A 24,865-nucleotide genomic window follows, 5' to 3' on the forward strand; every position below is an offset into this window, starting at 1 on the left:
CTGGACAGGTGAGTGTTGTGGTTTCACTCCAACTGGGAAAACCTAAGCAGAGGATATTAACCCTTTGTATGGCACTCATTGAAATACTCTGAAATTCAAAATTTCAACCTTCGTGTATTATTGGACATTGTCATCTACCTCCTCATCGGATGGTACGACAACAGTCTCCCTCCTCTTGAAAATAAAACATCGGAGCAGCACTCGCTAAAAAGTAAACACATGCAATAAAACAAGGTCATAAACTGACAAAAACCACTCATATTCAATATTTACAGCTTCAAAATTTCTATAAAATCTCTCTCAATCACCGTGTAGTGTTATAAAAACCAACATGCTTCCTTGACCTCACTGAGGCATGAGATTGGCCCCATATGTAATGTTTGCTGAAATTACCAAAAATTAATCACTTGCCTGATAAAAGGTTAAAGATGGGAGTCAACCTTAGACACTTCACTGACTTGTGCTACATTATAAACCAAAACAAATAACAAAATATAAGGCTATGCGATGATTTAGAAAAAACCTTACATACAGTAATTATGAAAATTCTGTCTCATTAAGCAGATTTCCAGCAGTCCATTAATGTTCTGTGAATATTAAGAGTTGGTTCTTCATCATCATGGTTTAGAACTTTGCCAAGTAATATTTCAGTCTACCTGCAGTCAGACTCCCTCAAACTGAACTGATGATCTGGATCATCTAACGCTGTTTCAAAAGCGTCATCAGTTGTGACTTTTATGCGGTGGTGTATTGACGCTGTTTCTATCGAAACTGCCATTTCGGTTAGTTCCTTATATCAATTCAGTGAACATTGCAGTCTGTACTGACACATAATGATTTAAATCTATTTCCTTTGTACTTATTTATTTGTACTTTATTGATACTCCACCTTTCTCAAGCTTCACATTTACTTGTCATATTTCAAGGTTTTCTTTAAAATTTTGGTGTTTCCCCTTGTGTTTTTCATGCACGAATTGGAAATCTGAATACATATAGCTGCATGGAAACACACCTATTGGCTAAATAATGACATTTGTTTCACTGTTTTTCTTACAGTTTGTTTTAGAGTCACATGGGGTGTGGTTAATTAGTTCTCAGTTCATTGCAAGATCATGAAAAACAAAGTGTCAAACTCATTAAATTTGACTATCATAGCAATGCACTTTTATAATGAAATACATTTCATGTATATTTTATGCTCTTATGTTCTTATGAGTAGCATTGGTGATATGTCAGTCTTGTATACCGTCATCTTTTGGGTCTTACAATGAAGCATTTTTGAAACCAGTGTAGTAAGTCAAAATTTTAGAGTATGTATTTAACAATATTGATGAAGAGACTGGCCATACTACATATTGCAAAGACCTTTTGCCTGTTACAGCACAATCTATAAACTCAGGCATGAATAAAACTATTAATTACGTGTTTTATTTATTGTGCTTAACATTTTCTTTACATGAAACATCAGTAACAGCACTTCAATGTAGTTACGAGGAGAAGCTACTGTGGTTTTGCTGTTTTGTTAAAATGCAGACTGTAATGTTACTCTATGAACAATATGTGTCTAATATCATTAAACAGGGGTGTGCCTCATATTTATAATTAACCAAAACAATTTATAGTTGTGAAACATGTGATTAATTACACATATGGAGTAATGTGTTAACCAAATGGAAATATGTGAGTCCAACAACAAACAAATATTAATCCTCCACAGAGGTATTTTAACAACTTAATGAAATTATAGAAGGTATGAGGGAATACCACAACAATGTTTGGAATGTTTGGTATCTGTTTCCTTAGTAGCAACAATGTGAACCAATATTTAGTATCACACCACATGTAAAGAGGGGTTAAACCAATTATTTATAAGTCATTCTGCTTGTGGGCTATCAGTGCATTGGCATTGCATAACTGTAGCTACTCATGTACCAAAGCTGTAAATTATCAACTTGTATTTCACATATAGTATTAACACAGAAAATGAAGTGATGCCTAGCCGAATAGAAAGTTTAGGTTTCATGTCATTTTAATGGGCTATTACTGTGTAAGAAAATGACAAACATTTAACAGTTCTTAAATCTGACACAGCCATTAGCTGACAATGATAGCAAAATGCTCCATTTAGCTGCAGATAGAATTTCAGGCTTCACCTTACCTCAGGGCAGAGATGTAATCCATACCCATTCAGCAATGAAGAAATGTGATAGTTCAGCCTTTAGATACAAACGCTTATGCGTTGTCCTTTTGTGTCTCTATGAGTTATTGATTCATAGTTTTGCCAAAATGAGGTGCATATTTATAACAAATTGCCTTCTGCTTCAGGTCTTCATCCCTTACATAGAGATGGTACATGTTAAATTATTGTTTTGTGTATTATACAGATTTATTGATGTATTCATTTAATTTTGTCATGTCCATGTCAGTGCATAGTAATCAAATAAAAGTGCAAACCATGAAATGGTAAAAACCTCAAAATAGTCTGTAATCATGTTACAGAGAATGCTAAACTTCCTCTAATCAGACCTTAGTTGGAGATTGTTATGTTTTGGGAATTTTCTTTGATTGTTGTGTGTCCTTAGGCAGAGCCCATTTTCTGGAGATGGCATGAATGTTTTTCCTACAGAATTCAGCTACATTCATTTAAACTTGTACTCCTACAGGTGTTTGGGTTACAGGTTATATTCAACCCTGTTATCAACAGTTTTTGTCTGCCATTTTGTTTTTCCAAAACATGTCTGACATTAGTATAAAAGTTATGCTTATTTGTAGACAATTCACTTGGTAAATACAGAATAAGTCACTCAAAGATCTATGGTTAACTTCACTCTAAATTTCTACTGTGTAAAAGGGTGGAAGCTCTAATGGAATTGAATGGAATGCTTGTAACAGGGTGGAACATTTTTGCTCTCTTTCCTGTCGTTTTCAGTATTCTTAATATATATTACTTTTTGAGACCATGAACTTGACCAGCATGTATTTCTAAATATGAATAATATTATTCTGATAGAATGATAAAAACAGGAAGAACATGTTTTTTTATTGATAACAGGAATGACCCTTATACAAAAGAATCCACTCAGCTCGTTTGTACTCATTGTCCATGCTCACATGGACCTCCTGTATTCATTCTGTTGTACTGTACTTGTTCTTTGGCTGCATTAAATTATCCTCCTCAGCTTGTCTCCATGATGAAATAAATGCTGTCTAAGCCTATAATTAACAGTATTTTTAACACCTTCTTCAGGTGAACCAGCCTTACCTGGAGGATACGGAGGCAGCTTTAATCTTTGATAGGTGATGGATTGGAATTGTCAAACATGACTGAATGTTTTCTGTGGATGTGCAGGTATTTTTGTTGACGTACACACATGCACAGACAGGTATTGTCTGTGCATGTGTGTACACTGACAAAAATACCGGCTTATATAAACAAAGACAAACACACGCTGTCTTTTTCCTGTTTGTTTACATTTCCTCTTCTACTAACTAACAGAGCTGTTTCCCCAAACCTGAGTCTTTATCGCTGTTTGGGAGGACAACGTTCAGGGTCGCACCACCCCCTCCCTGCCCCTGATGCGGCCTTAAAAGGCTTCCCCAGCTGGTGTCTGTCTTGAGTGTTTATTACTGAGTGTTCTGCTTTCCAAACAATTTCCCCAGTGTGGCCTCCCCCTTCTAATCACTTTACACAGCATGGCACGTAGGCACCATTCCGTGTGAAAAAGAAAAAAGGTTTACCTGGACGGATCCCCTAACAAAGCACAGTTGATAAAAACATTACATATGTATCTTCAGTCAGCTCATATCCCGTTTAGGCAAAATCTTCTTCCTCTTTGCCTCTGATGGAACAGAGGGAAGAGGTTCTATGTGGAAACAAGACATTATTTTTCATCTCATCTCTGTAAGATGAGTCAGCCGTGTCTTCAAACATGTAAACATACACAAACACACAGAAAAAAACAGTAAGAAAAGCAAGGAGAGAACCTGAGGATAGCTCTCTTTGTGTTTTCTGTTGACAGGGTGTACTGATACTGTATATATGGACGTGGTTATGGATTGCATTTTGCATTTTTGTTGCTTCACATGAATTACATACCTTGATTTTGCAATTTAGGCATGTTTGACAATTTTCACAAAGTAAAAACAGTCACAGCTCCTGGAACTGAAATATCTCAGTATAGACACAGACCTTACCATTTTTATGTCATTATGGAAAAGTGAAGCTTTTTTCTACAGCATGAAAACACAGGAAAAGAGTAGATGCAAAAGTCTGCTGTTGTCTCAGGCCACTTAAATCATAAAATGTAAGGTCATTATGGATTTTTGCCTAATGATGCTAAAAAAATTATTATACTCTGTACTATAATTGAATGAATTCTATACAGTATAATGTCAAGGCCTAAAAGAATACATTCAAGAGGTCTCATAATGCAGCACAGCAACAGAATAACAACATACCATCCTCATCAATGATTATGCACGTGTAAGATTAAGATTATATTTTACATCCTAGAGGACAATGGCTCAAAGATGAAGTTAAAATTAGAAATCAATCTCTGTATATAATCTTGAGACAGAAAATCATCTGTGACCTTGGCCTTTGACTTTTGCTCTGCACATTTCTTGTAAATTGGAATTAAAGCAGACTAGATTTTACCAAGATAATTTGCAACAAGTTTTCTGACCTTTACCACTAACAAAGGACAGGATAAATTTAATCATCTCTTTTCACTATAATCAGAAATTCACACTAAAAAAAGTTAACTAAGCTTCTAAGCCAGAGGCAAAAATTAGGTAAAATTACCAGTGTTCAGTTCTGTCAGATATCTTATGACAGTATTCATGTATTTCACCAAAGAAACACAACAAGCAAACAATCACAAATACAGTCAGCAGATTACCAACAGCCGCAATAAATCCAATAATGAGCATGTAGCTGAGCTAATCAGATGGAAAGTAGAGTCCAATCTGTCAAGGAGCAGTTGAATGTCAGTGTCTTAAAACACATTACGGACAGCACTGGAAATACAACGTGAGTGATTTTGAGAAGACAGAAATGTTCTCATTGCAGTCAGGTCCTTATAATCATGGAATTTTTTTCTGTGTTGAAATGTAAGCTTGTGTCAGCACATTGTCATGACTTGAATTGACTTGACGCTTTCTTTTTAAGTGTTTCTGCCTGGGAGCAAGAACATTGTAAGACATCTTATACAGTTATATTAACTGATTATTATGTTCTTATTTTTAAGAGCCTCCTTAATTGTACCAAAGAGCTCCTGGCAAAATAACAAGCCTTAATTCTATTGAAGTAATGACTATATCTCCTGACTGGTTGTAATGCACTGAACAAAGAACCTTTTTCCCACTCTTATTGAATTCTTTCTGTTATAAATGGGTCTTTTATAACATGTTACTCCTAATCAGTCTCGATCACCACATTGTTTCCATTTCACTAAGCGAAGTTTGCTGTCCACAGGGGTACAGCTGACTGGTTCGGCGTGAGCAAAGACTGCGACAGCACCCAGAGATGGAGGAGGAAGAGCCTGCAGCACTGCAGCCAGCTGTATGGTGGTCTGAAGGCGCAGGTGATGAGGGAGATGGAGCTCCACAGCCAAGACAACCTCTCCCTAGCCAGCACTGAGACCCCTCCTCCCCTTTACCTCCCACCCCACCACCCCAGTCACCACCACTATGGCATGCAGAGGGTAGGCCAGCACCTGGGGCACCATGTAGGGGTTGAACAGATGGGACGTGCACTCATTTAGTACTTCACCTCCTTCATGTTTCCTCCCTTTCTCTTTCCTCTGTTGCTCCTGAGTGATGCCAGCTAGCTTGCTTTAGTTCTTTGTTAGCAATTTTGCAAATTAATTGTTAAAGCTGTACTTCCCCTATAAATAGAATAGAATAGAACAGAACAGAATAGAATAGAATAGAATAGAATAGAATAGAATAGAATAGAATAGAATAGAATAGAATAGAATAGAATAGCCTTTATTGTCATTGTGTGTGCAGTGAAATTAGGAGTGCTACTCCAGTCAGTGCAACAATATTAATAAAACACCAGTACTTCAGGAAATAAGAATAGAATGAATATAAAATTACAAAAACTAAAAATAAGATAAGAAAATAGAATACAATTTTTACAAAAGTAAGATAAGAATAGAGCTAAGTAGAATAAAAAAAATAGACATAAGATATGAATAAACACAACATATACAGTATTAACAGTATGTTATAGTATGTATATTTATGAACAATATTATCATTATGTATAGCTATGAATTCAAGGCTATATATAAATAGTGCATTCATAGTTTAAGAAATATTGTGCATTCCTGCTGTCCTCCTTTACGTTGCTGTGTCTTTATGTGTTAATGTATCTTGCTTCTTGTGCTTAAAAACACTGCAGTGACCAACTGCATACTGTGTGTGCGCAGATCGTAGACCCTCTGGCGCGGGGTCGTGCCTTCCGTATGGTGGAAGAGGTAGACGGCTTCAGTGTCCCGCAAACTCCCATCACACCTGGCACCGCCTCCCTCTGCTCCTTTTCCAGCTCCCGCTCTGCCCTCAACCGATTGCCAAGACGACGCAAAAGGGAGTCTGTTGCAGTCATGAGTCTGAAGGCTGCAGCAGCGCTAATGAAGGTGTTTGTTATCTTATGAATCTTTATAAAACCAAAAGATACGCGCTTTGCGAAATCTCTGCCCTTCTTTCAAGCTACTTGATGATCTTCAAAGAAACTGCTGGCTGTTGTTTTTGCATAAACTGAGCAGATATATTTACTGAACACAAACCTTTTTAAGCTACCAGTGTTTTTATCTTTATAATTTATATGCAGTAATTAAAAAGCTTGCTGCCTCCCACATACATAAAGAGATTCCTACAAAAAGTTAATGTACATCCTTTCACTGCTCCTATTTTCTACAGACTGTATGAGCTCATCTACATACTTGGATTTCCATGTATTAGTGTATGCAGGCATGTTATGTAAAACATGAGATTGGCTTATGGATTAAACCGGAGCGATATGTTACAGTAGAGTGCAGAGGTATGTGCACTGCTTTAAGGGATGAATGGAAGGTCAGGGAGGAAATCCAGCTGTGTGTGTTGTATGAGGTGCTATATCAGCAGATGGTCTTTCATAAAACACATCGAATGCTCAGCTATGTGTTGGATTGCTTTTAGAGTGTCCCAGAGTTGCAGAGCTAATCCAGTGACACAGAGGTCACTGCTTCTATGTAATCAGCAGCAGCCTAGACACATCATTATGAGGCTGTCATGCACATCCAGGGATTCCTCTAGATTAGATATGGTCACACCAGGCCACATTAGGCCTGAGCTCCCTTTGTATTGGTCCTCTACAGCAGTGTTTCCTAAACCTTTTTATACCCCCGCCTGCCAGATGAATGTAAAATGTGTGTAAAATCTGATGCTTTTCAAATATACACACATGTTCTTTACCACTAGAAGAGGTGCAATGCTAATTTAACATTTTTACATTTTTTTTAACAAATTTTGAAAAGTTTTTGAAAAGATTTAAAGTTAAAACTCAAAATTAATCCCTGGGTAGGCAGGGTATCAGTGAGCAGGAGGGGCAAACTGCTGTGCGACTAGACTACTTACTTTTGCTTACTGCAAAAGTATTACTGCAAAAGACTGCTTACTTTTTCACTTGTTTTTCCATGAACCTATTCTTTAAAAACAAAAAAACATCACAATCCGATTCAAAACAAGATTTATTAATTGTGAGATTTTTAATCTCAATGCAGTTTTCCTGGTTAAATAAAGGTAAAATAAAAAAAAAAAAAAAGCTTTATTAATTGTGAGGATAGTGAATTTGTGCTTTTTTTCTGTCTAAATATGACTGAAAACATGAGTATAACTTACATAGTTTATGACACACATGAACACATTTTTGTCTCTCATTAGTAAAATAAAGTGTGTCTATGGTAGCCTTTGGTACTGGAAGGTCAATTACAATACAAATATTCAATCAAATACATCCAAATGAAGCTCAGTTTAACCAAGCTCAACAAGTGCATTCTTATTTTTAAAGTGCTTTAAAATCTTAAGCATTGCGATTCCAAGTTATACATTTTGTGCTGTTATCAAATACCAACAAGGATGATGTTAATTGTGATGCTCATTTGCAGCCCTCTTAGCTGCCATGCCAGTGAGTTGTTGTCAGCGCTCAGGTTACATTTTAAAAGAAATCTGACTGCCTTTGACTGCCTATATCCACATGTGCTGCAAACTGAAATACTGAGTTGGGGTTTCACCCGCTTAGTTTCATCCTCCTCATGTTAGATATTATGCAACTTTCAGCAGAGATAAGGAGGCAAGATAGATCACTCTGTGGGAACTTCTATCAGCAGCTCCACAAAAAACAACGTATGTGGGTGATGTGGAATTTTAGTTTCCATATTGTTGATCCTTGTACTTGTGTTAAAATATTAGTCCATTATAATGGTTTTATTACTAGAAATGTTATTTTAGATTTAAATGTGTTTTGATATAATTTAATTTCACTTAACATCCACTTTTGTCTTTGGCTCAAACTCTTCCATGCAGTTTTTGGCTCTTTACTTGCTTTTGCTCCACTGCTATAACTACACCAAAACATACATCATTGACTTTTATACTAGTATGCCTTAAAAACCACTAATAGATCTAGTTTTTGATGAAGATGTGTGGTTGTGTTCATCAGGGCCGGACATTAGGTGACAGCACAGCCGGCCGATGTCGCAGACGGAGCTTCATGCCTTCTAGTTTCTTTGAAGATGACACCGTGGACTTCCCAGACGATCTGGACACTTCTTTCTTCACCAGAGTGAGCAGCAAACACACAAATGCACACTGTCAAACCAACCCACATATACTGTACATACTATGTTACTCCATACTAGATACGTGTGTACTACATATGTACTATGGGCAAAACAAATGAGCATACCACATCTCATTGTAGTTTGAACATTTACGGTTTGTTTTGTTGAATCAAAGTATGAGTCAAAATATGTTACAATAGAACACAAAACCATCTGATACATGTCTGTGTAAACATGTTTAAATGTTTTGTCTTTTTTGGAAGGTGTTTTGAATTTTATTGTCATATATTTTGCCATTATTCAGTAAAACAAAGTTCCCAGTCAATAATGTTTTTTTTTTTTTTTTACTTCAATTATTCAGTCAGAAGGAGTTTTTTTACCTTTAACTTTTTCTGACAAAATTACATTTTCTAGAGCAGTAACCCAGTCAGTCACAAGTGTATCGACTTTCATTTAACTGACGTCAACCTTTATAACACAAACAATTTTCGATAATTCAATGATCCTGTTGGGTTCCTGAGAGTCTTTTAACTTATTCCAAACTGTTTTCGTGCACACAGACCAAAGAAAAGTAAACAAATTGATTTAAACAGCCAGTTCCAATCAATGGATGCGTTCATCCAAAGTACCAGTGTGTGGTGTCTACACAGCTGAAACTATATATTTGTCTGTGCCATGCAGGAGCCTTTAAGAGCATTTTTCATCAGGACATGGTCTTTGTCATCTAGATGTCATGATCAAGGTCAAGTGTATTTATGTATCATATTTAAACAAGACAAGTGTCCAAGGTGCTGTACAAACTTACAGATAAAAAATACATTTGCTAATACTAGTAAAAATAAGATATACTAAAACTGATAAAAACAGATACACAATAATAAAATAAATAGCATCTAAAACACGACCAGAAGATAAAACAAATAAAAGTCGCACACTTGTGCGTTCCAGCAGTTTCATTAATCTCCACATTCCCAAAGCCTTTACCTCTCTTGGTCGATCCTCAATCTAGTTTTTCTAATGATTGGAATTCTTTGCAACGATCCCTAAAACTCACCTCATTCATACCGCTCTCATCGTTTAAGAGGTCAGTGAGAGTTACACTTCAGGACCCCAGCGTCTGTTTTTAGCCTTTTTATTTGTTATGTGACATTGTGTGGTTTGTTGTACATGTAATCTGTTCTGCTGTTCATCCTGTTTGTGTGTTATTGGAAATGAAAATCAGTTCTCAACTAACTTACCTGGTTAAATAAAGGTTAAATAAATAAACTTGTACTAAAAACCAGTGCAAATAGGTGCATCTTTAAAAGTGCTCAACAGACTGTGCACGTATGATTTGATGTGACTACTTTTGTTTATTTTGCCTTTGCAGGACGGTCTGCATGATGAGCTGTCAAGTTATGCTGACGAGGTGTTTGAGACCGCCTCAGAAGCTGCCATCAAACAGGTGGATGAATGTGAGCTCACAGGAAGTGCCCTGGATAGGAATGAGTTGGAGAGGAGTCACCTTATGCTGTGGGTTTACATGGACAGCTTCATCATTTATCACATAGAAACTCTTATAACTCGAGAGGTTATTAGTCCGTGTTGACAGCGCTCTCTTCATCCTCCTCAATGCTGTAGGCCTTTGGAGCGAGGGTGGCGGAAGGCGAAGGATGGCTCTCTGGTCCAGCCGAAGGTCCGTCTCAAACAGGAGGTGGTGAGTGTCAGCCAACAGCAGCGCGGACAGAGAATCGTTGTTCCTGTCAAGAAGCTGTTCGCCCGAGAGAAGAGGCCATACGGACTAGGCATTGTGGGTCGACTCACAAACCGGACGTACCGCAAACGCATTGACAGCTACGTCAAAAGACAGATTGAGGATATGGACGATCACAGGCAAGACAGCAATTTACACTATTTGCTTCTGTTCTATTTGAAGTAGAATATGTAACATTAATACAACAAATGACTAAATGAGTAGGCCTTTATTAACTAATGTACTAATGACTAAGTCTTTTATTCAATGCAATTGTCCATTCTGTTTTAGTTGTATATTCCATTTACTAGTGTTACCTTTAATGTTAATGTTAAGCATTTGTTAATAACAGTAACAAATGTTTATCAATGTTTATCATTTGTTACTGCTATTTGACTATTTCACTACTTGAATGAATGTATTCTCCAACACTGATTTTTCATAGGTTATTTTATTGGTATTTTACTGGTCTGATCCACTTAAGATTGAATTGTTCTGTTTGTGACCCCTGAACTAAAATTATTTTGACATCCTTGATTCTTAATATCTTCAGTGTAATTTTTGCATTTCACAAATTCATCCCAGGGGCTGGACTAGACCTTTTGGTGGGTCAGTTTTGGCCCATGGGCCGTATGTTTGACGTGCCTGCTTTAACACTAGTATTCTTAATTTTCTCTCTATCTCAAGTCTTACTGTGTCCAGATGTTATACTGACATCTGTTTTTATTGTTGTGTCTTCAGACTCAAAAACAGGTTTATTTCCAGGTAGCTTTTCTCTTCACAATATGATGATGCTATGTAGGTGCATACAACAAACTGAGAAAAGGATGACTAAGAGGAAATAATTACCAAAAAATAGACAAATAGCAAACAAGTACTAAAAGGAGCTGCAAGAAAAAAACAGAAGCAGTAAAACCAAGTTGGCTGTCATGAAGAAGGAAGCATAATAAAATGATAAAAGTGTTTACAATAGAGGATATGTGGCAATATGTGCAGGCGTCTGCAAAAATGTCTGGCTACAGCATGTATTGTACTTTTTTTATTATGTTTTGTTCTGGCAGTGCAGCTGTAAAGTGGCGTTACTGCCCAAATCAGATTTCCCTGGAGGAGCAATACAGGATATCTTATCTTAAACATAATATGAATAAAACTTTAAAACAATATAGCGTCTGTAAACACAATTTCTTCCTGACTCATATCAGGCAGATCTTTGTTGGCAGTGGTGATAGAAACAACAGCTCCACCCTACCCTCCATCATCATCCACTACATCTTTTATTACTGCATCAGTCAAAAGGAGCCCAAGCCATACAAACTACAGTGCTGTGTAAAAGTCCTAAGGCAGTGTTAGGTCTGTTAATTTGGTAAAGTTGTAAAGATCGTACATACGCATTTCTCAGTCTCTGTATTACAGTTTATCTCAGTCACTTTGGTACATTTCTCAGATCAGAATTGAAATTCTCAAAACTACTTCACATCATTGTGTCACTTGTGCACGTCAAAAAAGCAGTTTCTCATTTCTTTGAACAAGTTGCAAAGGCTTTGGTACATCCATGTAAATGATTTTGTACAATTCTCTGCTGTTTCCTACATTATCAGTTGCTTAATGTCATGTTGATCCAGATGTATAATAATGGCTCTCACCCCCCACAACATTTAGGCATTAGTTTATCACATAAGTCTTTACATGCAAAATGGTTGAACAAGTTGACATAATATATCAGGCAAGAGAAGATATTCATTGTGATGTGGATGAGAATTGAAGACCCTGGTGCTAAAAGTACTCAAGTCACAAAAAACATCTGTTAAAATAAAAATATTTATAGGGTGGACTTAGCTAAACAAATGCAACATGTTTATTTGCTCAACTTGAATTGTCCAAAAATGTGACTACAGTACTTCTAGCATCAGGGTCTTCAGGAATGTCTGTAGGAGGTGTAGGAAGACTACACTGGAATTCCTACAGCACTGCATGTTCAATTTTCCCTTAGGATACTGTCCTATGTTCACAGTTCTACTTTTGTTTTTTTGTTTTTTTCTTTGTGCTATGCAGTGCTGTCTTTTCCTTTCTGTATCGCAATGACATGGTCTGTCAACAAATTACATTACAAACAGGAAGAGCATAAATGTGAGTCTTGTCCAGTCTCTTGCAATCAATATCCCACTTACACTAAGGTGTAACTTACAATTTACAATAATTGTCATCAAACTTTAGCCATAGTTTACATCAGAACATCCCTCCAGAGTACACTGTTATACTGACAACATGACCAAGCAGTTGGACTGTCTTATCTGTACACAATGGCACAAGGACTTGTCATTCTGATGACACTGACATGTTCATTGACTCAGATATTTACTTTTGAGAGATAAATTAAGGATTCTGAGCAAGAGACTGGCTATTGTAGATAATCCATGGTGTTTTGCTATTTGTATGAATTGTTTTGAGAAATGCACTTACTGTTTTGCAAGTGGCAAGGATGATTACAGAAATGTACCAAAGCGACTGAGAAAAACTGTAAGATAAAACCTGGATATATGGGAAGTATGTACAGCAGTAAAAACAAAAGTTGCAGTGAGAGAACAGCTGCTGTAAACCAAGGAAGTAGTATTTAGTGTGACCTCCCTTTGCATTTAACATGTCTTTAACCCTTTTGTTCAGACAATATGAGACTTATTGCATTCATTTTCCAATATTTTGTAACGGGTTTCATTCAACACATCAGATGTTTCTAACTGTTACTGTTTCTTGTCATGTTGACGATATCACCCTAAATCAGTGTTTTTCAACCTTGGGGTCAGGACCCCATGTGGGGTCACCTGGAATAAAAATGGGGTCACCTGAAATTTCTAGTAATTGAATAAAAAATAAATAAATTACTAATTAAAAATATATGGTGAATCTCAAACTCTGAAGCTGAAACTGAAGCACTGTGGTACTGAATATCTATTAAATGTTCATTGTGGCTGGTTTACGATGCTGCAGCTCTTTCATAATTAATAGTTTGAGATATTGTTTGTTCAGTATTAATTGTCAGCCTTGTAAATACAAGCTGGACTGACTGTACATATCCTGACTGAGGAAGATAAAATTCTCACTTTGTGCAGTAATCTATACCTGACTTTTCTGCCTTTGTCCATAATAATATACATTATATAGTCTAAATGTCATCTAAAATCAACGTGTATTTGCAACATAGTATAGCAAACTATTACACGATCAAAAACAAATTCATTTTAGCAAAAAATTGTCTCCGTTTTGAGTGTCTGGGGTCACCAGAAATTTGTGATGTTAAAATGGGGTCACGAGCCAAAAAAGGTTGGGAACCACTGCACTAAATAGTCACTTTAACCTTTACAATCCATTTAGTTCAGTTTGTTGTGTGCTTTTTAAGCCTGTGCTGTATTTTCTTGTTGTATGTGAAGAAAAGAGAGTGAGAGACAGTTATGTATGCTCATTTTCACTCTGCAAAATTGACAAAGATAAAGTTGGCCTGAGACTTTTGCATAGTCCTGTACATCCTGTGTGTTTTAAAATGTCAGTGGTCTTGTAAATTGTGCTGTCTCTTCGTCAGGCCTTTCTTTTCCTACTGGATCACGTTTGTCCATTTACTCATCACTATTCTGGCCGTCACTATCTACGGCATTGCTCCCGTGGGTTTCTCACAACATGAAACTGTCGACTCGGTGAGCTCCTTTTTTACACTCCTGATTCTTGCCGTGTCAGATTTGAGTTTTCCTCTTAAAATGACTGACTCAAGTGGTTTTTTTCTTCTCTCCTATAGGTCTTGAGGAACAAGGGAGTATATGAGAATGTGAAATTTGTGCAGCAGCAAAACTTCTGGGTTGGTCCAAGCTCAGTGAGTGCCTTCAGTCTAACTTTTCTGTAATTGTGATGAAATGAAACTCAGAAGCTCCTTCATGCCTCATTCAATCAGCGGTAATATCATCTTTTGTGTCTCGCAGGAAGCACTGATCCATTTGGGAGCGAAGTTCTCCCCATGCATGCGCCAAGACCAAGAGATCCATAAGCTGATCCAGGAAAAGAGAGAGAAAGAAAGAGAGTCAGGCTGCTGTGTGAGGAACGACCGCTCCGGCTGCCTCCAGACTCTGCAAGAGGAGTGTTCGGTTGGTGAAATCAACCGAAGCATTTACAGTCTCAGTTTTGCACATGCTCAGTAGGTCCTGAATCTTTTTTCCCCCCTCCTATTTCAGACTACCCTGGCAGTATGGGTGAAGTGGCCTCAGCATCCCAGTGCTCCGCATCTGAACAGTAAACTCCGTCAGTATGGTTCCGTGTGCCATCAGGACCCCAGGTAACATCAGAGTGAAATGAATGAAGCATCAGTCCTTCTGTCTGGCGGGTATAGGTTTAAGGATCACTTCATTGCTCTTAATTTTGTAGAATCTGTCTGGAGCCAGCCTCAGTTTCACCTCACGAGTGGCCTGATGATATTACCAAGTGGCCAGTAAGTACAGATTTCTTTATTGTCTTGCATTTAACCATCATGGCTAAACAAGACATCCGAGACACAAGCACAGTGGCCATTTGCATTATATTTCATTGCAAAAATTTCCTTCTTTGCTGTTTGGCAACTCAAATCTACAGCAAACAAGTGGTGCCAGGCACAACAAACCCCGCCCCTCACACATATTATAGCTTATTTTGGCATCGATCCAGCCGATGTCATCATGTCTATGTGTGTGCTGATGTCAGCATATCAATTGCCTCTATATATTTGCCAAGTTTGAAGTACATTGAAACAAACTTGATGTTTTTATAGACATTTGAAATTTAACCCATTATAAATAAATAGGAGGAAAAAAAAGATGTAAAAAATTCATAAAAAATTTAAACTTTGACCTTTTTCCCCAAATGTAATAACATTTATTCTAGGCCACTGGCAATGTATAAACCAAATGTGGTATGAATTCAAGCAATAGTTTTGCTGCTAGAGACATTAGAAATTTTGCCCATTATAAGTAAAGGGGGAAAAGGAAAGATTTTAAAATTCATAAAAAATTCAAACTTTGACCTATTTTTCCCAAAATGTAATGAGGTCTAGTCTGGGCCACTGGCAATATATAAACCAAATTTAGTGTGAATTCAAGCTACAGTTTTGCTGCTAGAGTGTTAACAAACAAACTAAGAAACAAACCAAACCAAAAACAATACCCCTTGCCTCTCCTTTGGGGGACGGGGTAAAAATGTCCCATTCCTCAACAGAAATGGGGGATATTTTACAGAATAGTACAATCTTTGCATCCTTTTAGACAGGATAGTAACGGTCCATTTTCCTCTGGACCACCATTAATCAACTCTGTCTCTGTTCTTTAATGTAACTGTGCTTGTGTGGGCGTTTTGTTTTACATGAATCTAACCTCAGTGGTCCACGTGGTGCAGTGTTTACCATGTATTAGTCCTTGAAACAGTGATCTGAGTCTGGCTGATACCCCGGTCTCTTCCCCTTCATGTCTCTCTACCATGAATATCAGAATAAAGCAGGAAATCTAAAAAAAAAAATAAAAAAATTCACTCACTTCTCATAAGGTCCCTAAGACAACAACTTTCTGTATATCATGGACAGTTGTTCTCTGTGCATGAGAAACATATGCTTCAATGTCACAAAATAACCTTTTCTTGAAAAAAGGATCAATTGTTGACATAAAATAAGGATTTCCTTTCATTACCCAGTTCATTGACCATGTAGAATGCCCCAAATATGAATCTTTTACTAGATCCTCCTTACAGTCTATTCCAAATATGAAGCACGTGACAGATCACACAGCTATCCCAAACACCTGAAGCATAGCCAGGACCAATACTGACATATTAGTGACAGAGCTGTACATAAGTGTGGATTCCCAGATTTACTGCAGGGTTTGATTTTGTTCAGCACATTTCCAAGTGCAGATACAATTATGTATCAATACTTAGCACATTAGATTCTCTTAAATAACTGCCATATGTCTGGGGTGGCATCAGAAAGTTATGACACAATGTCCTTCCCTCATAAGTACTGCACACCAGTGACGTGCAGTCAGGGGAAGCAGGGGAGGCAGAGCCTAACCTGTCATCATGAAAATTAAAAAAACAAAAACAAATAATGATAAAATAAATGTTGATATTTGTCCACTGATCTGTACTATGAACTTATTTTCTGAGTGATTCCAATAATTTTGATTATTTTTCAATTAAAAACTGCACAGTTTCCATATTTCCCGTTTAAATATATGGAAGGGATGCATGGTGTGGCAGCAGCTCATGTAATCCCTCACTAATCCCAAACCGTGATGCCATTCCATACAATTAGAGTGTGTTGCTGTCTCTCTGTATATCGACAATAAAATGGTTTCAAACACTTTGATTATACACCCTGACTTTCCATAGTCTGGGTAATGTATGTGTGTAACTTATTCAGTCTGGCAGATCAGTCACAAAACTGCATAAAAAAGCACTCAGTGAGGCAGCCAGTACTCCAGCCTCATGGCAGAGGGTGCTCGCGAACGCACAGGTTCTTCTTGCGACTGCATGACCTACAGGGGTTGGACAAAATAATGGAAACACCTTAAAAAATCAACAAAATATAATTTAATATTGTGTAGGTCCACCTTTTGCGGCAATTACAGCCTCAATTCTCTGAGGTATTGATTCATACAACTTGTGAATTGTTTCCAAAGGAATTTTAAGCCATTCTTCAGTTAGAATACCCTCCAACTCTTTTAGAGACGATGGCGGTGGAAATCGACGTCTTACTTGAATCTCTAAAACTGACCATAAATGCTCAATAATGTTGAGGTCTGGGGACTGTGCCGGCCATACGAGATGCTCAACTTCATTAGAATGTTCCTCATGCCATTCTTTAACAATTCTGGCTGTATGGATTGGGGCATTATCATCTTGAGGTGAAGGTGTTTCCATTATTTTGTCCAACCCCTGTACAAGTCAAGTGCAGCGATTTGTTTATTTTTCCTTCTCGCTCCGCCTTAGTCTCTAAATGGAAGATTACATATCCAACATAATTTGACTGAAAATTTAATTCTGACCTTAAATGAAATATGCATCATGTATGTATGTGTAAAGAATGCTGACAAGAGATATGAAACATGACCTGTTAACTGTTGCCAATTAAATGGTGAATAGGATACTCTTTTGGTTCATATATTTGTAGATCTGATTGAAAGAGTCAGTGCCTCACCAGCCATGAACCTCACCACACATTACTGCAGCACACTGAACAATTTCACCACTGAAGCAGAATCAAAGTTTGAGTCTGTATGTATGATTTGCAGGTTTGCACAAGGTATAATTCTGGGAATCACACCAATCTTCCACACATCGACTGCACAATCACAGGTCGACCCTGCTGCATCGGAACCAAAGGGCGGTAAGAGTCCCTCCACCATGACTATTCTTATCAGGTTACAAAGCCTGTGCAGCAGAATGTATATAATTATAGGTCAGTGGCACCACACTAAAACTCACAACTAGCTGTTGTTGTAGTTTTCATGAGATTTGACTCGAATGAAACTAAAGAGATGTTTTCATGTTGTAGATGTGAAATCACTTCCAGAGAGTACTGTGAGTTCATGCACGGCTACTTCCACGAGGAGGCTACTCTCTGCTCACAGGTATGACAAGAAACAGCAATTTTGTTGACACATCGATAAACTCTTCTTTTCCTGCCTTCACGTGCTATGGGAATTATGGTAAATACCTGTTACGATCTGAAAATTGCACATGAACGCCCCCTCATGTCGTATTTTCCACTGGAGAGCTGGGAAAAAAATTGGATTCACAAGCTGCCAAGATGAAAATAACCTTTGACCTTTTCAACATGGCGGAGAGTAACAAGGGTTTCATCGCGAATGATAAATGATACTTTTATTAACATTCTGCCGCTGTTAGCTAATGATTTTGCACATTAATAGCATTTAGCAACATGGCCACTTTTCATTTCGCTATAACAACAAAAGCACTTGAACACAAATTTCATTAGCGGAAAGGATCATTTTCCCAATAATACAGCTTTAATCCCAAAGTTATCCTCTCTGTTAAGTGTTTACAACAATCCCTGTTTTATCTATCATGCAGTCATCTATAAAAGTTCGCTGCTCCAGGTGAGGCTCGAACTCACAACCTCGGCATTGCTCTGCAGATTACTGTCTTATAAGTACCGCGCGCTGACCGATTGCGCCACTGGAGCCTGTGGTCCTTTGGAAGTCTAAAGGACTTTGGACTGAATTGAGATAACGTCACAGGACAGTGACTCCTCATCCTGACTGGTGGCCTTTACAGTCGTCATTGTTTTCTCTGCCTCAGGTGGCCTGTATGGATGATGTGTGTGGTCTACTTCCTTTCCTCAACCCAGAGATCCCAGATCAGTTCTCCAGACTCTGGCTGTCCCTCTTCCTCCATGCTGGGTGAGTGGACTCTCTTAACTCTGTCCATCCTTCTACGTAACTGTAGTTATAGCTACACCGAGATCAGGGGTTTATTTGACGAAAAATAGTAGTTTTATTTGCCTCAGTTACAAATCAGCAGGGAGTGTGGTGTGCCAGTGTTTTCAGTGCTGACATGACCCAATTGGAAATATTTGTACCCTGACGTCTAGAAAAAGAAACAGCTGGATTTATGCATGTAGTTAGTATTGAAAACTCTCTCCTGTCTTTACACAGGATTCTGCACTGTCTGGTGTCAGTGCTGTTCCAGATGACAGTCCTGAGGGATCTGGAGAAGCTGGCCGGCTGGCTGCGTATCTCCATCATCTACATGCTGAGTGGCATCACAGGCAACTTGGCCTCAGCCATCTTTCTACCTTATAGAGCAGAGGTACAATGTCACCTCTCATCTCATTATGAAATTGAAAAATAGGACCAATGGCCCTGTAGCTCACCATGTTCTATCAAGAATCAATAACAAGTTAAATTTGCAAGGTTGTCAGGTTCTGCCGCTATGTTAGAGTCCTGTGGTCTGGATGCAGGAGATCAATCCCCCAATAGGACTGGGTGGTACTTTCACTGGAGGAGAACTCAGCTAATTACTTGAGTTCATAATATGACTTTCTATCAGCGCTCAACAGTAACTACATTGATATCTCTAACCATTTCCATGTTATAAACCAAATAAAATAATAAATCCTAAATCAAATCAATAATAAATCAAAATATGGCCTGTTATAAGTAAAGGCCCATTTTTAATATTTTAAAAATTCATCAAAAATTTTAAAATCTACATTTCTCAAAACTGGGAAGAAACTTTGTAAATATAATTTTTTCTTTTGTTCAGACAAGAAAAAAAAAAAAAAATTATATTTACATAAACAGAAGACAAAATGAACATCTTTAGCCTTAAGAAACTTTGTAGACATTGTTCCAAGGAAGCTACAAATAAAGTCTGAAATGAATCCCACCAGTAGTTTTGGAGAAGATTGTTGAAATCTAGACACAGGTAATCTTGAGTTTGACCCTTCAAGGTCACTCAAGGCCAAAGGTCATGGACCCAAATGAAAGTCCATGTATGACTTCCTATCAGTGCTCAACAGTAACTATTTTGATATCTCTAACCATTTCCATGTCCATCAAAATATGACCCAAAAGGCAAATGTTTAATATTTCAAAAATTTGTCAAAAATTCAAAAATATTAAGTTCTCAAAAATGGGAGCAAACTTTGGAGACATTGTCCCAAGGAAATTACGTATAAAATTTAAAATGAATCTGACCAGGAGTTGTATCAGAGATGTTTGATGAAGTTGCTTATGACGATGACAAGGAAGAAAACGAGGAAGACAAAGACGACAAGGAAGACAACGATGGAGATGATGTCGAAGATGACGACAGACATATCGTCTTCACAATGACTCATGGCCTACTGACCGAGCTAAATATACCCAGAACAAGCAAACAGTAGTATTAGCAGTTTCAGAAGTATTGGAGTGAGTGGAGAGCAGAAATAGGTCTTAAATTGCATTCACACTGGTTTTAAAAAGGCCTTAAAGTTTTAGTGTGTGATGTATTGGAACATGACCAGTCCAGCTACAGGCAGCTGAGGTGGAACAGTACGAGCTAACTGATGTGTGAAGACCTGCAGCTGAGCTTTTCTCTGTTTTTCCTTCGCTCTCAGGTGGGTCCTGCTGGAAGCCAGTTCGGCATCTTGGCCTGTCTGTTTGTGGAGCTTTTTCAGAGCTGGCAGATCCTTGAGCGACCGTGGCGAGCATTTGCCAAGCTGCTGGCTATCTCTGTCTTCTTCTTCTCTTTCGGCCTGCTGCCTTGGATTGATAACTTTGCCCACATCTGCGGCTTTGTATCAGGGTTCTTCTTGTCCTTTGCCTTCCTGCCATATATCAGGTAGGTGAAGAAAGGATGTCTGGTGGGATATTTGTAACAATATGACACATCTGTTTGACGCTGTCTTATATTTTTGCCCCCCCTTAGCTTTGGCCGCTCTGATATGTACCGGAAACGGGTCCAGATCTGTGTTTTCCTGCTCATCTTCCTGGGTTTGTTCTCTGCTCTGGCTGTCCTTTTCTACGTCTACCCTGTGAAGTGTGAGTGGTGCGAATACCTCACCTGCATCCCAATCACGGACAAATTCTGCGAGAAGTACGATCTGAACGCCCACCTCCTCTGAACATCAGCTCTTTCTTTTATGGATCTGCACTGCTCAGACTGGTCTCAACATTTCAAACTACAGAGGAAGCTGACATTTCAACACGGTACTATAGTTCAGTGCAAGTGTTTTTCTAACACATTGATGAAAAATTGTATCCTGAACATGTTAAGATTCTGTGCGGATGTTCCTGCAGTTTCAGATGATATTTGTTGTCCTGTGTGGAAGTGTACAACAGACCCAGTATGAAGAATGCATGACAGCCTGTAGGCTTTGTTATTCACTGAACACATTTACATGCATGGTGATGAAACTGAAGCGGACTGAAAAGACTCATGACTGATCCCAGTGTGTCTGATCTCTAGCTGGCCTAGTCACACTGAGTTTTACATGTGCAAGAGTGTTAACCCTTTAACATCCACCCTTTTCATGGGACCCTAGGGTTAGGGTTAGGACTGTAGAGGAAGTGCAAGGCCAAACTGCATGTATTAGACTGCATTTGAGGGGAACATGTACTTGTTTCTGTGTTGAACATGTGGCTGAAATGCAACCTAAACTACATCAGGGTGAACACAGCTCAAATGTAACCATTACCCTAACCCTAAAATGGGTCACAAGTGAAAGGAGAATGTTCATAGTTTCTTTAAGGCATTTCTTTTCCTGCCAGTGTCTCTTCAAGTGAAACTGGCCTCACAGCACCCCCAAGTGGACAAAAGGAACATTAACCCTGTGACTGCCATGATGGGATTTTCCCCCCCCCAAGTCATAACAGGCTTTTCATTTATATAACAGGCTTTTCATTTAATGGATTTCCTTACAATTACAATACTTAACTGTGCCTTATTGACACAATGACACAAACACACATCCTGTCATTTTGTGCCATGTATCAGCCTTTAAAGCACTGCTTTCACAGATTTTTGTATTTACCCCATGTTACATGTAAAGAACACATCTGTATATTATTCATCTTCTTTGTTGTGAATAGGTGTTATTGAGCTGAATTTGTGTCTTTTTTAATTAATTGTGGTGGCGTTTTAGCTACTTGACAATAAACACAAATACACACAAAGTTAGTTTGGTTTTCTATGCCTAGTCATTACACAAACAAGTGTGGGTTTTCTTTTAGATTTTCACTTTGGTTTTTGGTGTAATTTCAGTTTTAGTTTGTATTATCATTGCATAAGTAGTTTTAACTTGTTTTCAATCAGTTTTATTCAGTGGAATTCACTGGTTTTATTTTTATTATTACATTTTGGTGTTAGTTTGAGGTTTTTCAGGTATTATGAGGAAAGCCTTGATTTTTAGAAGCTGAAAAAGGTTAAATAAAAAAAAATGCATGATATGAAATATCAAAACTTTTGCTTTTTTAAAGGTCCCATATTGTACGAACCCATTACTATGCACCATAAACCAAAGAAAATTTGTACGAATCAAGGTGGAAAGCAGTCTCATTTAATTGTTGTTTGTGTTGACCTGTTTAATGTAGTCTCTATCTCACTTCCATGTTTTTGAAAACAAGTATTTCATTTGGAAGGATCTATATGTAGTATTTCTACTCCTTAATAGTCAACAACATAAAATTCTGTTGTTTTCTATCTTCTGCTTAGACTTCTGACGTTCTGTCTAAGATGGGATTGTGTTGATATGTGAACTGACTTTATCCACAGGCACACATTATCTTTGTTTTCTTCCAGTTTTTAATAATGTTGAAATGAAATAAGGTCAAAAGTGTCAATTTATGTATGTATTTACTGTGTTTCATATTTCAGCATTAATTCTTATTTATTTTGTATTCAGTACATGATGACCTATTTAATGTATTTTCCCCCAAAAAATTTAAGTACCCCTTGGGCTTCTTCCAAGTACCCCCTGGGGTACAAGTACCCCCATTTGAGAAAGGCTGTAATAGCTAACAGCTAAAACAGCCTGTTGTGGTTACAGAAGTGTTTTATTTGTCCACCAGATGGTGCCCAACCACTAATAACTTACAGTTTGAAGTGGGTAAAATGGTCCAACGTGACTGCAGCTTAGGGTATACTTGAATTACTGCCACATTACCGTGTTGTTCTGTGGGACTTGAATGTCATTAATTCAAGGACGAGCTATATTAGCGTGCAGAACTCTTGTAGGTACCCATAATGCTCCCTGTGCATTGTAGCTCAAGGTTTACTCTTCCTGTTCCCGCTCCCCTCCTTTTGTTTTCAGTGTGCACATGCATACACATATACACATGAGACTGCTGTAGCATTCATTAAGTCTAGTCAGTAATTGAGTATAAATAAGTGTGTGCTTATGTTAGAGAGGTGTATGGAGAGGCTGAACAGCACAAACACAGACAACACTGATCTGCATCTGAACGGCGACAGAATAGTAACAGATCGGACCTTAACACACCGTAATAGAAAGTTGATTTTGTTTCCTACATCCTCACCTTTGACCTTAGGGGCCACCAAGGCGAGAATAGTTTAGTATTCACTGAAGTGACTCTTTAAGTTTGAGTTATTAATGTATTAATCACACAAATCCAAAATGTCACATAATACCAGACAATGGAGCAACAGGTAAAGTCGCTTTCTAAAATTGCAGCAACGATAATCTGTGCCCCCCCCCCCCCCCCCACACACACACACACACACACACACAAATAGAAACAGAGTGATGGAGACCTTTTCGATGGCTGGCTACTGTTATTGATTGTCAAAACCATTTGACATTTCACTCATCAGGTTATTTGAGGCCACAAGGAATTTCTCTTCAACTTTTGCAGTGACCTTTTTTATGAAGTCTTGTGTGCAGAGGGACTAAACCCTGCACCGCTGACATTTTATTGGCCTGGGTGGCAAACCGAAAAGAGAAACAATGGACTTTATATGTCTGAGGGGATGCAGGGTTGGCCTGGAGGTTTAAGAACCTTTGCTGCATGTCATCCAGAATTACATTCCCATTATGTCCTTTAGTTTTAATACTGTAAAAGGTAACAAAAAAAGAAAAGAAGACTTCTATGCATTCAACACTAAATGTATCTGAAGATTTCTTATCCAGCAGCTACAATAATCCCATCGAAACTCCAGGTCCAAAGTTTTAAGACTGTATATAACATTTGTGGTTTTTTTTTTTTTTAACCTTTAAGACTGGGTGCAATATTTAGTTCAGTTTATTTCAGTTTGTTTCCTTTAGGTCTGAGCACATTGTTTACATGTTTTATCTTTAATATAGAGAGCAACATTTTGATATTTTTTACCTTTAATTCAGAAAGAAATTTGTGCACTTTTAGCTTTACAACTGGGTAGAACATTATTGTTGTTTTTACCTTTCAGACTGAGCATGGAATTTGTGGGATTCTATGTTTATGACAGATGTTTGAGTGTTTCTATAACTAAAACCAGTTATGACACATGTATGTTTTTACCTTTAAGATCATAAAGACTCATATATGCACATCCACCAAAAGCATCTACTGATCTAAAATGTTTAATAAGTGTTGATCCACTAATCATTAATTTTGGGATGGCTCAGAGCAAGAGCATAATTTTTTTTGCACTTATCTGAGGTCATCATTAGGTACATCCTGGGGGAAATATGTCTAAATTTCTCTTTTATTATTGGGTCTAAAATAGGTGGCAAAGTGCCAGATACCAAAATGTACCATTTCACAGAAGCACCTATCATTTAGTGAATATAAAAACAAGTGTC

At 37.8% G+C, this 24,865-nt stretch overlaps 1 protein-coding gene and 1 non-coding gene across 5 annotated transcripts in view; one reads left to right on the forward strand and one right to left on the reverse strand.

Annotated features, from left to right (window-relative positions):
- Window positions 1-22,245, forward strand: part of rhbdf1b (rhomboid 5 homolog 1b (Drosophila)) — a 62,724-nt gene extending 40,479 nt beyond the window's left edge. For 2 of the 4 annotated variants that reach the window (XM_030121825.1, XM_030121827.1), the window contains 16 exons: window positions 5,477-5,705; window positions 6,438-6,644; window positions 8,708-8,830; window positions 10,198-10,340; window positions 10,449-10,700; window positions 14,135-14,246; window positions 14,345-14,419; window positions 14,526-14,687; window positions 14,775-14,875; window positions 14,965-15,028; window positions 17,853-17,947; window positions 18,116-18,191; window positions 18,883-18,983; window positions 19,239-19,392; window positions 20,684-20,907; window positions 20,995-22,245. In XM_030121825.1, the coding sequence (XP_029977685.1) occupies window positions 5,477-5,705; window positions 6,438-6,644; window positions 8,708-8,830; window positions 10,198-10,340; window positions 10,449-10,700; window positions 14,135-14,246; window positions 14,345-14,419; window positions 14,526-14,687; window positions 14,775-14,875; window positions 14,965-15,028; window positions 17,853-17,947; window positions 18,116-18,191; window positions 18,883-18,983; window positions 19,239-19,392; window positions 20,684-20,907; window positions 20,995-21,190 (2,314 nt within the window). In that variant the 3' untranslated portion in view covers window positions 21,191-22,245. The remainder of the gene's footprint in view (window positions 1-5,476; window positions 5,706-6,437; window positions 6,645-8,707; window positions 8,831-10,197; window positions 10,341-10,448; window positions 10,701-14,134; window positions 14,247-14,344; window positions 14,420-14,525; window positions 14,688-14,774; window positions 14,876-14,964; window positions 15,029-17,852; window positions 17,948-18,115; window positions 18,192-18,882; window positions 18,984-19,238; window positions 19,393-20,683; window positions 20,908-20,994) is intronic. The other 2 variants (XM_030121826.1, XM_030121828.1) reach the window with 2 other exon arrangements.
- On the reverse strand, window positions 18,673-18,766 carry trnai-uau (transfer RNA isoleucine (anticodon UAU)). The gene is made up of 2 exons: window positions 18,729-18,766; window positions 18,673-18,708 (listed from the first exon to the last, which is right to left on the reverse strand). It is a non-coding gene; the product is annotated as a tRNA-Ile (tRNA).
- Window positions 22,246-24,865: the final 2,620 nt, after the last annotated feature.

This window comes from Sphaeramia orbicularis, chromosome 19 (assembly GCF_902148855.1).
Source record: "Sphaeramia orbicularis chromosome 19, fSphaOr1.1, whole genome shotgun sequence".
Taxonomy (NCBI): Eukaryota; Metazoa; Chordata; class Actinopteri; order Kurtiformes; family Apogonidae; genus Sphaeramia; species Sphaeramia orbicularis.